Source organism: Phocoena sinus, chromosome 2 (genome assembly GCF_008692025.1).
Source record: "Phocoena sinus isolate mPhoSin1 chromosome 2, mPhoSin1.pri, whole genome shotgun sequence".
Lineage (NCBI taxonomy): Eukaryota > Metazoa > Chordata > Mammalia > Artiodactyla > Phocoenidae > Phocoena > Phocoena sinus.
In genome coordinates, this window is record NC_045764.1 from 69,389,869 (window position 1) to 69,406,207 (window position 16,339).

Here is a 16,339-nt window from a genome sequence, read left to right on the forward strand (position 1 = left end):
AGCTGGTCAGGGTCTGCCAAGAACTGGCAGGGGAAAGAGTGGGAACCATGGAACCTTCTGGTACAGGACTCTGCAGTTCCCAGACCCTCCTCCCTGACCCAGCCTGTGCAGGTGGGACAGGAGACAAGGGCTAGAGAAGAGCCTCTTCACCAAGGGCCATAATAAGGTCTCTCTGTGACCTAAATGGGGGTGAGGCCAGTTGCCCGGGCTCCCCTGCTTCAAGGCTTTCATTTCACAGATGCTGGAAGTGAGGCTCAGAGAGGGGCAGTAATCTGTCCAGTGTCACACAGCTAGTGGGGCCCAGGCCCAGGTATCCTGCCCCATGCGTCAGCATTCCTGTAGTAAACCTCAGAGCAAGACATGAGAAGCTGGCTGGAGATGGTCCCTAGCAGGAGACAGTGGGAATTCAACATCCAGTGACCATATAGACAGTCCCAGCGTGGGTTCCTGGGTGGGGAAGGCACATCCTGGGTACTCTGAGAAGAGAGCCCCAACTTACTTCCCTGGCATTCAAGGCTACCAACACCTCTTTTAAATATCTCCCTTGCCCCTTCCTACACAAACTCCCCCTCCTGCTACCCCTAGAACATTCCCAACTCTCATATTCCTCTGTACTTTTGTCCACACTCTTCCCACCTGGATAGCCTTTACCCCACTTTCTCTGATTAAATGCTCCCACCCCTGAAGGCCTCTCAAGTTCCCATTCCTGGTGGCTCTGTGACTTGTCCTCACTCTGAACTCCTTACTGGAGCTGATAGCCCACCCAAGGAGGCCTGGTATAGTGGATCCTGTAGGGTGTCACCCAGATTCACGGTTCAGGATGGATGGAGGCACCCCTTCCTTCTAGCTGCAGGAAACTTAGTGGCTCCCAGCTGAGTCCCTCTGCAGAAATTGCCTTCAGTCAAAGAGCATGGATTCCCCTGAAGTCATGACCCCTTCCCCAGGGCAGTGGATTGGTCCGGGGTATGGAAGCCCTCCCTCCCTGTCCTCTGGCAGGACAATTCTAAGGACCAACCCACTGCAGAGCTTCCTGGCAGATCAGCTGAGGACGTTGTCGCAACTGCATCTCAGTTCAGTTTCTCCCTCTGCCCGTCCTGCTTCCCTTACCCCTCGTAGTGGTTATTCTCAAAAGCTCACTAGTTTAAGGGCTTCCCTGGTGGTGCAGTGGTTGAGAATCTTCCTGCTAATGCAGGGGACACGGGTTCGAGCCCTGGTCTGGGGAGATCCCACATGCCGCGGAGCAACTGGGCCCGTGAGCCACCACTACTGAGCCTGCGCGTCTGGAGCCTGTGCTCCGCAACAAGAGAGGCCGTGATAGTGAGAGGCCCGCGCACCGTGATGAAGAGTGGCCCCCGCTTGCCACAACTAGAGAAAGCCCTCGCACAGAAACGGAGACCCAACACAGCAAAAATTAATTAAAAATTTAAAAGCTCGCTAGTCTCCATCTCAGAGAATGCTTTCCAGGAAAGCTGGTGTATGACACCTGGTGACAGAATGGTTAAGCAGACAGCCTTGGTTCAAATAGAGATCAACCATGTTTAGCTCCATGACCTGGGCTGAATTCCATAACTTCTCTGACAATTGTTCTATCTGTTAAGTGGGAATAATGCTGAGGCATTAGTTCCTATCTGCTGAAGGTTTATAAGGATTAAATGAGATGATGTATGCATGGTACTGGATATTGAGAAAGGACTTAATGGGCATTAGCTATTATAATTTACATTTAACTTCTCTGAGGTTCGGGTAAACAGGGATAGGATATTATTGTCTGCGTCAGGGGGTTGCTGGTGAGAAATAAGATTGGTTGAGAGGCAGAGGGTTAAATTCCATGCTGCTGTGACCTAATACAGATTCAGGGGTCAAGTTTCCTGAGGGCTTTGCCCATCCTAGAGCTGTGGTCTGGAGGCCTGACCCCTCCCCCAAATAGTGAGGATCACTGTATTGCTTTCCTATCACTGCTGTAACAAATTAGCACATAAGTGGCTTCAAACAAAACAAATGTACTGTCTTACATTTCTGTGGGTCAGAAGTCTGGTATGGGTCTCACAGGACTAAAGTCAAGGTGTCAGCAGGCTGTGTTCCTTTCTGGAGGTTCTAGGGGTGAATCTGTTTTCTGCTCATTTGGATTGTTGGCAGAATTCAGTTCCTAGGGTTGTGGGACTGAGGTCCCCGTTTTCTTGCTGGCTGTAAAATGAGGCCTCTGGCTTCTAGAGGCCACTGCATTATTTGGCTTGTGGCCCCCTTCCTCCATCTTCAAAGTCAGTGCAGGCAGATGGAGGACTTCTCGAGGCTACCTCTTTGGTCATCTTCTATTCATAAGGACACTTGTGATTTGGGCCCACCTGGCTAATCCAAGACACTTCCTCTGTCTTAAGGTCCTTAGTCACGCCTGCAAAGTCCTTTTTGCCACGTAAGGTAACATATTCACAGGTTCCAGTGATTAGAACATGGTGGGGGGGGAGGCGGGGGTGGGCATTATTCTACCTGCCACAACCACCCAGCATGGGGCAACCTCTGACCCAAAATTCCCCTCCTCCTTTTCTAGGGGGAGGTCTGTGCAGTTCCCTGTGCAGCAGGGACCTACGGCCCCAACTGCTCATCCGTCTGTAGCTGTAACAGCGGTGGCACCTGCTCCCCAGTAGATGGCTCCTGCACCTGCAAGGAGGGTAATGTGCCTTCTTTCCCAATCCCATCCCCTCAGATGTGCACAGTGCCCAGGTGGGCTGCCAGCTGAGGGGTCTGGGCTGCCCCTGCCCCACCCACCCACATGCAGGGTCGGGGAGCCTATATGTCAGGTTCCAGCCAAGGAGACCCACGCCAGGGACTTCAACAGCAGGAATGTAATAAAGGGGATTTGTTGCCACAGTGTTAGAAGAGCTGAAAGGACTTACAAGGGAACATGAGCAACCCAGAAAGTAGTAGCTTCTCCCAGAGTTGCTACCACTTCCAGGGTGAAAGGGTGAAACTCCAAAGAGGAAGTGGAGTTCCCAGAGCCTGGGAGTGAGGGCCATCTGGTGGGAGCTGGGATGTGGGCAGAGGGGCTGCAAGATGGTGCTGGAGCACTGAGACACAGCCACCACCAGAGGCCCTGCTCATAGCAGAGAAGGAAGAGGAGATACCTGGCATCTCTCCTGCTCCCGCCCTCCCATCACCGGCCAGGTCTCCCACTGGCAAGCCCATCTGGGAGCAGCTGCAGGAGTCAGCCCCCTGGGATACAGAACAGAGCAGGAGAAGGGGAGAAATGGATCTGAGGGCAGACAAGCCAGTAACCAGCCTCAGAATGGGAAATCAGCCTATCACCAAAACACAGGGCCCTGAGATAAGTTTCCTGAGTATACCCTCGGCACAGATAGCCCTCTCCGCCTCCACTGGTTCCCTGTCCCAGGTGGGATCACCCACCTATGGCAAAAACAGTGAGAACCGGGAGGCAGGAGACCCAGGTTCTAGCCCCCGCTCTCTCAACAGCCTTGCTGTGTTTCTGAGTGGACTCCGAATGTGGAATGTGTGTTCTAACCTAGCAATCAGAGAAGGGGTGGTTTGGGTATGATGCCTTGTACAGAGCTGGGGGGAGTGGGCAGAAAGCTATGCTGGGCCTAGATGGAGAGGTGACAGCCTCGTTCCCTCCCCTCAGGGTGGCAGGGCCTCGACTGCACCCTGCCGTGTCCCAGTGGGACGTGGGGCCTGAACTGCAACGAGAGCTGCACCTGTGCCAATGGGGCGGCCTGCAGCCCCACCGATGGTTCCTGCTTCTGCACCCCTGGCTGGCTGGGGGACAACTGCGAACTGCCCTGCCCGGTGAGTGTGGGGCGGGGAAGGACAGGGTGGGCCCCTCAGCCCCCCATGCCCTTTCCCTGTAGTTTTTTTTGTCCACAGAGGTGCACAGAGAAGAGCACTGGACCAGGTGGTGGGACACTTGGATTCAGGTCTCAGCCCTAGCTCTAACCTCTCTGTCCTACTTCTGGCCTCAGCCCTCTCATCTATAAAATGACAGATACTTAGCAGATACGGTGATGTGGCCTCACTTTCCCCTGGGTGCTCTTGGGAAACATTATTGACTCTGGCACATTTACCTGAGCCCAGATGCAGCTTCAGAATCCTTCTTGACACAGTGCTACAGGACAGCTCTTACTAATCCATCAGAGTTGCCATTCCTTGATAATAACGTCTAAGCTTCTTTCTGGTTCCAACAGTCTATACTTTTATGATCAAGATTGGGAGGACTAAACCAAGCATTATCCAGTAATAACCCACCTAGACTTAATCCCTGGATCTTAGTCTAAGATACAAGTTAAGTTAAACCAACTGATAGGATATTGTTGAATGAATCCTACAATCCTGGGTTCCAGTCCTGCCTTTGCCTCATCCTAGCCGTGTTACCTGGAGCATGTTACTTCACCTCATCTTTAAATTTTGAATATAATGGAACCATCTCACAGAGTCGTTGTGAAGATTAAGAGAAATGAATTATATGAGACTCTTGATACCTGATGAGCACACAACAAATGTTGACCGCCACCTTCTTACCCACAAAGAAAAAATCATAGTCATTCCTCACATGTGATCAATGTTTCAAAATTTGCAAGGTGCATTTTCATTTACAATTTTAATTAATGATCATTACAGCTCTCTGAGCTTGACCATTGAGAGGTAGGGCAGGACCAACACCTCCCTCCTTCCAAACTGCACACTCTTCATAATGCAGCCAAAGAATTATTTGGAGTAGCTTCACTGGGTCCCCAGTTATAAAAAGTGCCTCCACAGTGCTCCAGCCCCAGTTTCTCTTCATCCTTGTTGGGCAGTGGCTCAGTTTTGTCATCAACATCCAAAAGAAGTGTGAGAACCTCTGAGGGTCTAGGTCTCGTCATTTCTCTCTCCCCCTTCTCTCCACAGGATGGCACATTTGGGCTGAACTGCAGTGAGCGTTGTGACTGCAGCCATGCTGATGGCTGCGATCCCGTCACAGGCCACTGCTGCTGCCTAGCCGGATGGACAGGTAACCCCCTCTGCCATGCCACCATCCTGGCCCTGTGAAACTGAGCTCTTGGTATTCTCCTGCTTCTCTTGACTGTTCCTTCGTTTCTTCCTTCACCTTTTCTTCTTCTTGCTTCCTACATACGCACCTTTTCTTTATATCCTTTGGGCTTCAGTTCTCCATTTCATTCCCTTTGAGTAAACAAATATTAATTGAACACCTAGTATGTGCAGGCTCTGTTCTAAGGGCTAGGGACAGACCAGTTTTAAAAAAATGCAGACAGAGGTGTGGGTGCTCAACCTGTGTTTGCAGAGGATATGGTGGAGAGGTGGACAGGGAACTTTCTCCTTAGCCCAGGCTCAGACTCCTGGCCCCTACATGTGTCCTGGCAGCTCACCTCCTAAATAGATGGCACATCCATCCATTTCTCACCAGCCACTGCCACCACCCTCGTCCACTGAGCACCATCTCTCAGCAGGCACTGCCTCGGCCTCCCGTTTTTCCGTGGGCCTCCCCTCTTGCACAGCTGCATCCACTCTGCACGTGGTGGCCAGATCCGTTCACATCAGTTCCTGCTCAGGATGCCTCCATGGCTTCCCAAGACACTGGTCCAAAATCCTTACAGTGACCTGGGGTCCACATGGCCCTGTAAGGCCCTGCCCAACTTCTCCACCTCTCTTTTGCGCCCTCCCATCACTCACTTCACTCCACCACCTGGGCCAACCACCCTCCCTGACTCCAGGCCTCAAATGTGCATTCCCTCTGCCTAGATCACTCTTTCCCCCTTCTCTTCACCTAATAACACCTTCTCATCCATCATATTTCGACGTAAAGATGACTTCCTCTGGGAAGGCTCTCTCCCCCTGATACTACCACCTCCCCAACCTGGCCAAGACTATGAAAGAGCCCCTTTAATTAATTCTCACAGCATTTTGCTGTACTTACTTCAATTGTCACTGAACTCTGATTTGAGTAACGATTTGTTTATTATCTGCCTCCCACCTTGACCATCAGAGGCAGGGACCACATCTGCCTTGTTCACCACTGTATCCACTGCCTGCCACACACTGAGAAATGGTTAAGAACACAGAGCTGGCACCAGACCTCCTTGGGCAAGTCCTTTATCCTCTCAGGGCCTGAATCCTCCATCCATAAAATGCAGATAATTATAATCCTTATAACTACAAGATCATTTTGAAGTTTAGATGAGTTAATACCTGTAAGCACTAACAGTGCCTGGCACGTAATAGGTGCTCAGTAAGTGTAAGCCACAAATACAGTGTTAATGTTATGTGAATGAACCCACTGGCCATTCCCAAAGTGGTGGACAGCAAGGAGAAAGAAATACAGGCATTGCTGACAGTGTAGGTCCTCACATGAATAATTCACACCAGGCTGCTGGGCAACCTCTGTTCTCCGCAACCAGAAAGTTTCTGAGCAGCTGAGGGCTGGGGACATTGCTTCCTCTGTAGCATCTCCGACCTGACTCCCTTGCCCTGCCACTTAGTACAGAGCTAGGCTCCACACTGGTTACTGGCACCCTAGACTCTTAGCTGGAGCCAAATGGAAATCCATTTTAATTTTTCATTGCCTTAATTTCGAGTGAACCGATAAGATTTCAATGACATCTGGTGCTTAAAAATTATGTCTTTGATGGACAACCTTTCAGCAAGGTCTCTGCTGTTCTAAAACTAATTTCCCCAAGCGTGGTCCTGAAGTCGTTTCAAAGGAGCAATTGATGTCCTGAGATTTGTCAAGCAGAAGGAAACCAAGGAAAGACAGTGAGGGCACAGGGTAAAGGCCCCAGCCCCCTGCTCGGCAAGCCCTCCCCACCCACTGCTGACTACTGAGCCCCTGGCATGTTGCTTGTGCCTAGGCTGAACACTTGTTTCTCTTTGCTCTAAGCACGTACATGTCTTCTCCCCTTGCCCCCCTTAGCCACACACTTCTTGACTGGCATGATATCTAATTCACCTTGCCCTGCACATAGTAGGTGCTTACTCAGTGTTTATTGAAATAAATTGAAAGAAGCTGGCCTATAACCATGTATGGCCTTTCCCCTTGAAGTGAAGGAGACCTTGACGATGTTCCGCTCCAACCTCCTATGCTACAGATGAGGAAAGGGAGCTGCCCAAGGTCTCAGGACATTAGTGCCAACAGGATGGGAGACACTGGATTGCATTGTAAAGGGGAACCATTGATTCATTCAGCTAGCATTTATTGACTCGAGCCATCACCGAGTCTTTATTTGGCAGCTACCATGTGCCCGGCACTGTGCTAGGCCCAGCAGTAAATGGCAAAATTCAACAGCAATAGCCCCTGGGCACCTACTGTGTGCCAGACACTGTCCTGGGTACTAGAGATGCAAAAATGACCAGGATCATTTCCCTGCCCATTAGGAGCACCTGGATAAAGAGAGAAGTGTCAAGAAGCCATAGCCCCTGTCTTCACAGGACACATATATATGAAATATTCAAATGATAGGGACAAAGTTGTATGCCACTATCAAATAGATGCTTGAATCCCTAGGCAGACATTCAGGAAGACTTCCTGGAGAGGGAAGACCCCAAAACCCAAAACAGTCCCTGAAGGATGTGGGCTGCTGAATTGCTGCTAGCCTTGTGACATGAACTAGAGGTCACAATATATAGATTCTTAGCCTAGCTTTACCCACCAGTGTGGATGTGTAGGGGGCCCTGAAAGATAAAGCAAAGAGATTCCCTAAGGGTAAGAATGTGCAACTATCCCCATTCAACAATAGGGAAAACAGGGCCTAGAGAAGGCAACTAACTGATGATGCCACTCCTCTTCAGAAGCTGTAGTTTGACCTCCCTTTAGGCCAAGGTCAAGCCCTTTGACTGCACTGGTGCAACTGGCTTTTCCACACAAGGGGAAACCCTGGACCCTTCTCTCCACTTAGATGCCAATGTCTTAAGTTCCAAGGAGCTCTTAGGACATATAACAGCCTCAAACAGGAGCCCCACACCCACAGAACCAGGCCTAGACTAGAATAATTGGCAGATCCTAGAACCCAGTGGGCCCTTGCAGCCATCTGCAATCTGAGCATAATCACCTTACACCTGTGGTTCTTAATCTCCAAAAAAGAGGACACCTGTTTTGTTTTGTTTTGTTTTTTTGCAGTACGCAGGCCTCTCACTGTCGTGGCCTCTCCCGTTGCGGAGCACAGGCTCCAGACGCGCAGGCTCAGCGGCTCACGGGCCCAGCCGCTCTGCGGCATGTGGGATCTTCCCGGACTGGGGCACGAACCCATGTCCCGTGCGTCGGCAGGCGGACTGTCAACCACTGCGCCACCAGGGAAGCGCGAGGACACCTTTTTGACATGAAAACATTTGGAGGATCCCACACATGAGAGTAGCTGTACTTTTAACATCCACTGATTTGGGGGAAAACATGATAGCAACAAGCTGCCATGAATTCTAGGGTGTTTTGCATGCATTGTGTTTTATTAATCACAGTAATATCTGCATACAGTTTTAGGGAAAAGCCTACAACTATGGGAAGGAGCCTTGGGCAGCCTAGCCAAGCGTGCTTGCTGCACAGGAGGGATTGGAGGCCCCCGTCAGACAGTGGAGCTCCTCCATACTCCAGCGCGCCTCCCAAGAGCAGCAGGGTCCCTCGGCCTGCAGTCTGAACAGGTTGTTTTCAACAACCACAGGCCAGAGAATTCCTTGGGGCAGATCACGGCTTTTGGTTTTAAACAGCTTTGTGGTTTCCCTCGCCCCAGGCTCCCCTTCGGTCCATCCGTGTTGCTTGTCCGGGCTTCACCTCTTGTGCACCTGAAACTCCACTGGGAGAGACCTCCATTGAGGAGGAAATGTGACCACCAGATTCTCACTGGGGAAAGACTGTATTCCCAGGAAGAAGCTCCCCGCACCCCATTCCCTCCATTCAGAGGCCTATTTCCTGCAGAGTGGCATCTGAAGCCTCCACCCTGCTGCAGAATTGAGCTGTCACAGGGAGGGAGGCCCAGGGAGGAAGCACGGGCTAGACTGAGGTGCTGGAGGAGAGTGAAGCCTGTTGCATCCCCTCCCTCTCCACTCTCTCCCCTGTTCTGCCCCCTGGCCTTTCCCCACCCACCCAGGTAAGCTTGTATAATTCCAGCCTGCCTCTAAACTGGTCCCACCGCTCTCCTGCTGCTGCTAGGACCGGCTCTGTTCACTAAGCCTGAATGTCTTCCTCCCTCTTTCTTTTTCTTTCTCACGATCCCTTTCCTTATAACAAGGCAGACGTGCTTTTTAAACTAATTCTGCTCCTCTCTGAGCCTCTGATATTCACCTTCCAGAGCCAAATTGGTCTCCTGGGTCCCCACGGTCCATTCACCTTACGCATGGTGGACTAGAAGCCTTTCTGCCTGGGAGGAAACCCCACGCCAGAGCTGGGCATCCAGCCTCAGGCCTTTAAAAATTCTTCTCAGCCTTCAGGCTGTAATCACCCCAACACATATTTCCTTTCTCTCAGCTCAAAAAGACCATGTAGACCTTGCTCCTCTTTCTTTTTGACAGATTCCATCCCTTCCCGCATAGGCCACTGTATGTCAAACTGAAGGTCATTAAATCAATTTTTTGGGTCACAACTAGCTTTTTTTTCCCTTAAGGACATAGAATACATCATAGTGCAGAGAAAACATCAGATTGCATCACAGTGACAGTAAATGTCATTTGCAAAATGTTGGTTTCTGTTATACATGTGTGTGCACATTTGATATAAAATACATATTGCACTGAGGACTGTGGTCAAAAGAATCTGAAAAGACCCCACCCACTCTCTAAGCCACTGCCCAGGGGCTGGTTGGCTAGGGCCCAGCAAGGATCGGTGGCTCCTGGGCTAACGTGGGTGGGCAGGTAACTCACCCCCAGCTCATGTAGCGCCTATAATGGCACTCACTTGCTGCACTAACCTTGGATTCCAGCTAAGATGTCAAAGACAAAGGAAGCCCTTCATGATCTGATCCCTTCTGATTCCCACAATCTCATCTCTTGCCGTATCCCATCTTGTACTTTATGGTTCAACCACACTATGCTGTTTTATCTTTCAAGGCGTGATTCTCTCTCCTGCCTCCTGCTCTTTGCACATAGGGTTTCCTTTATCTGGTCAATTCCTCCTTGGTCTTTAGGACTCAGTTCAGGCATCGCCTCTTCCTGGAAGCCCTCCCTGACCAGCCAAGCTTCTCTGTTTTTCTCCTCCATATTCCCAGATGTACTGTGTTTGCCTCCTCTTCTTACTGCATAGTACCCCCCCCCCATTCTTCCTTTCACCCTCGCCCCTTACCACTGACCTGAGTCTGCCTCTGGCCCACAGGCATCCACTGTGACAGCACGTGTCCGCCCGGTCGCTGGGGCCCCAACTGCTCCGTGTCCTGCAGCTGCGAGAACGGCGGTTCCTGCTCCCCAGAGGATGGGAGCTGCGAGTGTGCCCCGGGCTTCCGAGGACCCTTATGCCAGAGAAGTAAGGCTGAGACCCTACCCCTCAGACCTCGGGCAGCTCATCCTCCCCAGCCTTCCCAGCTGGAACTAGGACTGGCCTGAGAGAGGCTGGGCTTACACAGTCAGTCCCCATCAAGTCCCTCCCTCTAATCCCCTTTCTCCTGGCCCTGACTTTTCTGTCCCCAAGTTCAGGGCCTAGCCTGGCTCCCCAGTAGAAACAGGACCAGACCACAACTCCTCTCTGTAGAAAGGGATGGGCCCTCCCAGGTGTGGGGCAGACGCGACTCTCCCCACGCTTCTGAGAAGCCTCTCTTCATCGCTGTGTGGGACTGGACAAGTGGCCAGGCTGGCTGGGGCCCCTTGGGCTGCTGACCACCCTCTCCCCTTCACCCCCAGTCTGCGCCCCTGGGTTCTATGGCCACAGCTGCGCCCAGCCGTGCCCCCTCTGCGTGCACAGCAGCGGGCCCTGCCATCACGCCAGCGGCATCTGTGAGTGCCTCCCCGGATTCTCCGGAACCCTCTGCAACCAAGGTACTGTTTCCAGGGGGAAGGTGTGTGGACCAGCGAGACGAGGAGTCCCAGGAGGGAAGTAGCAGGGAAGGAAGGTTCAGGATTCTCATCATGCTCTGTGGAGGCAGCTCCTTGGCTCTTCAGGGCTTAGACCTACCTTAATAAGAACTGGACACACCACGGGGTGTGAGACAAAGCCATCATGCAGTTGAAGGAACAGGCTCAGAGAGGTTAAATGACTTCTCCATGGTCTCACAGCTAGAAGCGGCAGAGCTGAGAAACAAATTCTGACTCCAAAGCCCAGTCTAAGCGGATAAAAATTGAAACAAGCGTAGATGAGGTCCACATATGAAGTGACCCCAAATGGCTTGTGCTGAGTGCCAAGTGGGAAAGGCAGAGAACACTCTGGGAGCTCAGAGGAGACAGTTCTGGCTTCGCTGGAGATGGCAACTTCCCAGCCCTTCTCCCCTCACACTCAGGCCAACGCTAATCCCTCACCACACGCTTTCCTGTCTCAGCTGCAGACTCCAGCCAACTCTTCCACTCAACGGGAGCTGAAAAGGGAGATAAAGCTTACTGAATTGGTGTGCTGCTAAACTGGCTCTCTGGGGTGGGGAAAGCCCTAATCTGTATCATTTGCAGATTTCCATGCTGTAGATATTCCCACCATGGCTGATTCTAAGGTACCGGTTTAACACCGGTCGTGAAATTCCTGAATATTTAATAGCCAGTGTGAAGGTAGAAGCTGGCTCCCTTGCACACCATTGCTTACTGCCTTGGCTTAGTTAGGCCAAGGCAGGGTGGATTTGGAGGATGGCTCCGTGCCATGTAGGACTTCAGCTGGGCCTTAGCCTAAAAGGCAGAGATGGAAGAAAGGCATTGTGGGTAGAGGAACCAATCTGGGCAAAGCACAGAGGCGTGCATATGCGACTATCCAGCCATAGGGAATGGCAGGAGGATGCAGGGGCTGTGGATGGCAAAGGGGACTGAGAAGGTAGTCTGGGGACTCCTGGAAAGTTTTGAAGACAAGGTTGCAGAATTTGTACTTTAACCTGTAAGGAGTGAAAGGATCTTAGTCTAAGGTAAACTTAGAGCTAAAAGCAACTTCAAGGTCATCTGTGAGAGTCTCATCTGGCCTCTGCTTAAATACTTCCTTTGAGAGCTCACTGCCTCCCAGGGGACTGGATTCTTTTGATGAATAATGACCACTGAGCTCGGCTATTTTTCTAAGTGTGTGGGCCATTAATATGTATGAGTGGAAAGTTAACTCCATGATGCTTTGAGGTCATGAGAAGTTTGGACCCCAGGGAAACATACGTGACAGTTTCATTTGCTTGCAGTCCTCCTAGGACAGTTTAATCATAACCTGACGTGTCGAGGTTTACTTATTAAACAATCGGAGACCCAGCTGTCAATACAGATAGGCCGGGTCTAAATTAGGACCTAAGCAGCCCGAGGAGTAACTCTCACATCCTGCAATGTCTGATTTATCGCCCGCTGGCCTAATGAGTACTTTCCACACGTAGATCTAACAGAGTTTGCTATTAATGGCAACTGCCCTGGTTAAGTCTCAAACCTTGTAAAAAATTGAACTGACGCTTTCTAATGACTGGCTTTCCAGCGAGTTACAAATTACAGACACTGCTTATGCAGAATCATTAAACATAGATTAAATACAACCAGATGTTTTCTTTTCACCAGTCCCCCTTCTCTCCACCACCCCTCTCTTTGCCTCACTCTTGATTCAGCTAAGTTAACCAATTAATGTATTAGACTGATCACATTAACAGCTCTGTGGGTGAATCTGTCAGCCTTGCATATGTGAGAAAGACTTCAAGACTGTCTTGTTAGAGAAGCTCAGAGTTGGTTTTAGGATGGGTGTCAGTGAAGCATCTCTGGCACCCGGCTCCCCACAGAGGGCCAGGACTAGGGGATGGGTTCCCCACATCATGTACCTCCCAGAGGCAGGGAAGAGCATGCTGGGTGACCTGCTTTCCAGGAAGCCAAAGCTGGAGGCTGAGCTGCAAACAGGTGAGATGCGTGTCATCCTCCTGGCAGTGGACCTGCCCTGGAAGGAGCTAAGGTTTTTGCTAGGGAAGGGCACAGGGCCCAAATTGGCCATCGTGCCCATAACTGTTAACTATAGCCCAAGGCCAGTGGGTGAGGGTTATCAGTCCCATTTCAAAGATGAGGAAACAGAGACTGAGAGGGGTGATGTGGTTTGCTTGGAGGTACTTAGCCAGTAAGTGGCAGAGCTTCCTGGCTGTGTGACCTTCGGCAAGTTACTTAACCCCTCAGTCCCTGTTTCCTCATCTGTAGTTAGTAATAATGAAAATACGTAATAATGAGAGTATTACAAGGTTAATTGAACTAATATTTGTGAAGCATTCTGAACAGTGGTACATAAAAGTGCCATAGAAGTGTTTGTTGAATACATAAATAAAACTAGTACCCAAACCCAAGGCTTTGGGCTAGAGAGCCTGGTATTGTTTGTCTCAATTGCTAATCATGTCCAGGTGAGGCACAGAGTGGCCACAGATCCAGGTGCCCACCATCCAGTTGGGGAAGGGCTGACAATATGAGGCAGTGTGGCCTAAGGGAGGGGTGCCAGCCCAAATTTCAAGAGACGTGGGCCTGGGGAAGTTGCTTTTCTTTAAGAATCAACCCCTTCCCCTGATGCTCAGTGTGGCTCAGCCAAATGAGGGCCTCAGGGATTCAAGGACTTCCTCCCCCATAACAGGGATGCAAGGAGGCCATCTTGGAGGGTGTAGGGCCAGCTGGAACTGGGCTTTGAGGGGAGCGTGTCAAACTGAGAGGAGCTCGAAGGGACAGGGGTCACTGATTCCAGCAGAACCCACTGGAACGTCACTGCTCCTGGGGCCAGTTTTGGCCATTTGGGGAATAGTTCCTGAGTGTTTGTTGTACGCCATGCACTGTGCTGGGCACTCAGACACAACAAAGAACAAGAGAGCCAAGTTCCCTGCCCTCATAAAGCCTGCAGTCCAGAGGGGAAAATTCTGAGCTCAGCCTTTCCCAGCAGAACTTGGGGGCTGGGGTGGGGGGAGAAGGGGCAGCAGTTTATGTCCACAAATTCAGCCACCGTGCCTTGAGCACCTGTGGTTTTTCCAGGCATTGTGGGTGTACAGACACGGGTGGAACCCAGGCCTGGCCTGAAACGGCTCACAAGCCACGGTAACAGAAGACCAGGGAAGAAACTAATAGAGGGTCCTAGAAGCTCAAACAGGGACATAGCCTCCCAGAACAGAGAAGAGGGGTGAATCTGTTAGGATTAAGTTCAGCTATAAGTAACATAAAAACCCAAAATAACTGACTTGAAGATGACAAGCTTTGTGTCCCTCACACATTTACAAAAAAAACAAAAAGATAAAAAGAAAGAAAAGCAAAGATCCAGAAGTAGGCTACTAGGGAGTGGTAGGGTAGCTTACATAGATGTCAGGGACCCAGGCTCCTTCTATCTTGTTGTTCTGCCATCCTCAGCACATGGCTTCCACCTCTGAGGAAAGGTAGCTGCTTGAGCTCCAGCTATCTTACCCACAATTCTCATCCATAATCCACACTATTCTTCAACAGGAAGGATGAATGGGCAAATAAAGACACGCATTTCCACTTACCATTGGTCAGAATGTAGTCACGTGGTCATACCTCACTGTGCAGGTGGACATACGCCCAGTTAAAACTACTTCTAAGGAAGAAGAGAATTGATATTGAAGGACTAGCTGTCTACTACAGAGGGATCATCGGGGAGGTGGTTCTTAAGATGTGTCTTGTAGGCAGGGTAGGATTTCCACAGCTGGGCATGAGGATCAGGGAAATTCTGGGAGGGAACAGCTGGAGTGAAAGCACAGAGGAGGAAAGGCATGGGGTGTTATTTGGAAAGTGGTGTGTGGTCCAGTGTCTGGGTGATGAGGTATGTTTAAGTGCTGATCTCTAGGATCTAGGTTTTATTCTGGGGCACTAGGGTGCCACTGAGGATGTTTGAGCAGGGCATAGGAGCGCCATGAAGAGAGCTGTGCTTTAGAGAGCTCAGGCTGTAGGAAACAGGTGGAGGATGAATTGAGAGGGAATTGAGAGGGAGGTGCTCGGTGAACACTCATATCTAGTCCTCAAGGAGCTTGCAGCTTTGTTGAGGAAACCAGCCCTTCCTCCAGGAGCCAAGGAATGACTCCTCCAGGAGGGGCCGGGATCAAAATCCTACAAAGGACTCAAGGTGGAAATACCATGGGAGCTCAGTGGAAGAGAGCACCTTGTGGACCCAGGAGGGCTCTCCTGGGGAGGAGGCTGAACTGAGGCTCAAGGAACAGGTTGGATTTGGAGAGACAGGAAACGGGGACAGGGATAGACATTCGGGGTCGGTCCTCCAGCCATCTAACTGCAGACAGACCTGCCACCCTGCATTTGTCCCTCTCCTTCCAGCTATAAACATTCCCTGCCCTCGCAGTTGTGAGATCAGTGATGCTGACACAAGTGTGGTAATGGAAAGCGGAAGGCTTCGGGGCAGTGCAGGGACCACTGGACTGAGTGCAGAGGTGGGATTCCCACCTCACCACTTCTGTCTGTGAGACCTAAGTCAAGTGATTCTACCCCTATGGGCCTCAGTTCGTTCCTGTCAGAGGGAATCATTACTAGAGGCTCCCAAAGAATGCAGCTGTGGACACAAGACGGGGAACTCATTGATGTGGAAATGGAGAAGGGTGATGGGGGTGCTGAGATGGGCAGTTCCCACCCAGATCCGTGACCCCAGGTGGCCATGGCTGTGGCCTGGGAACTTCTGGGGGTGTAGCTGTGGGTGGTGGTCTAAGGAGTACAAGTGGGAGGGCAGGTGCCAGGCTGTCCTGTGCCCACAGTGTGTGCTGGAGGGCACTTTGGGCAGGACTGTGCCCAGCTCTGCTCCTGTGCCAACAACGGGACCTGCAGCCCCATCGATGGCTCCTGTCAGTGCTTCCCTGGATGGATTGGCAAGGACTGCTCACAGGGTAAGCTGCTGCCCTCTGGGAATGCTCCCCCCGGAATGCCCGTGACCATGGTCAGGCCCAGAAACACCCACTCCCTGCCCAGAACCTCTCTGCCCCTGGTGCTTCTACCTCCCAGGGCTGAAATCTCCTGCACATAGGAATGTCCACCTGAGTCCCATATAGTCTCTATAGCTAACGTGGTGAAGTACTAGGATTGATCACTAGCATTATCAACTGTTAGTATTAAAGATATGGGCGTTATTGGTAATATCATTAATACTATGAACGCTGAGTATTAATACTCCTAGCATCTGATCAAGGAGTAGCCCCTAAGTTTGGATGGGGAGGAAGAGGGAGTAGGGAAGTGAGGGGAGGCCCGGGCAGTTGCCTCACAAGGGTGTCCTCTGGGTGGCTCATGTGACTGATGTCCTGGGCATCAT

The 16,339-nt window shown here is 51.1% G+C and overlaps 1 protein-coding gene across 25 annotated transcripts in view; it reads left to right on the plus strand.

The window, feature by feature from the left end:
- MEGF11 (multiple EGF like domains 11) overlaps window positions 1-16,339 on the plus strand; it is a 380,714-nt gene that overhangs the window by 338,394 nt on the left and 25,981 nt on the right. For all 25 annotated transcript variants that reach the window (XR_004348290.1, XR_004348288.1, XR_004348292.1 and 22 more), the window contains exons 11-16: window positions 2,546-2,666; window positions 3,632-3,795; window positions 4,891-4,993; window positions 10,292-10,438; window positions 10,813-10,947; window positions 15,792-15,920. Coding sequence is in view for 19 of the 25 variants with exons in the window: in XM_032621461.1 (XP_032477352.1) it covers window positions 2,546-2,666; window positions 3,632-3,795; window positions 4,891-4,993; window positions 10,292-10,438; window positions 10,813-10,947; window positions 15,792-15,920 (799 nt within the window). In the remaining 6 variants the exon portion in view is untranslated. The remainder of the gene's footprint in view (window positions 1-2,545; window positions 2,667-3,631; window positions 3,796-4,890; window positions 4,994-10,291; window positions 10,439-10,812; window positions 10,948-15,791; window positions 15,921-16,339) is intronic.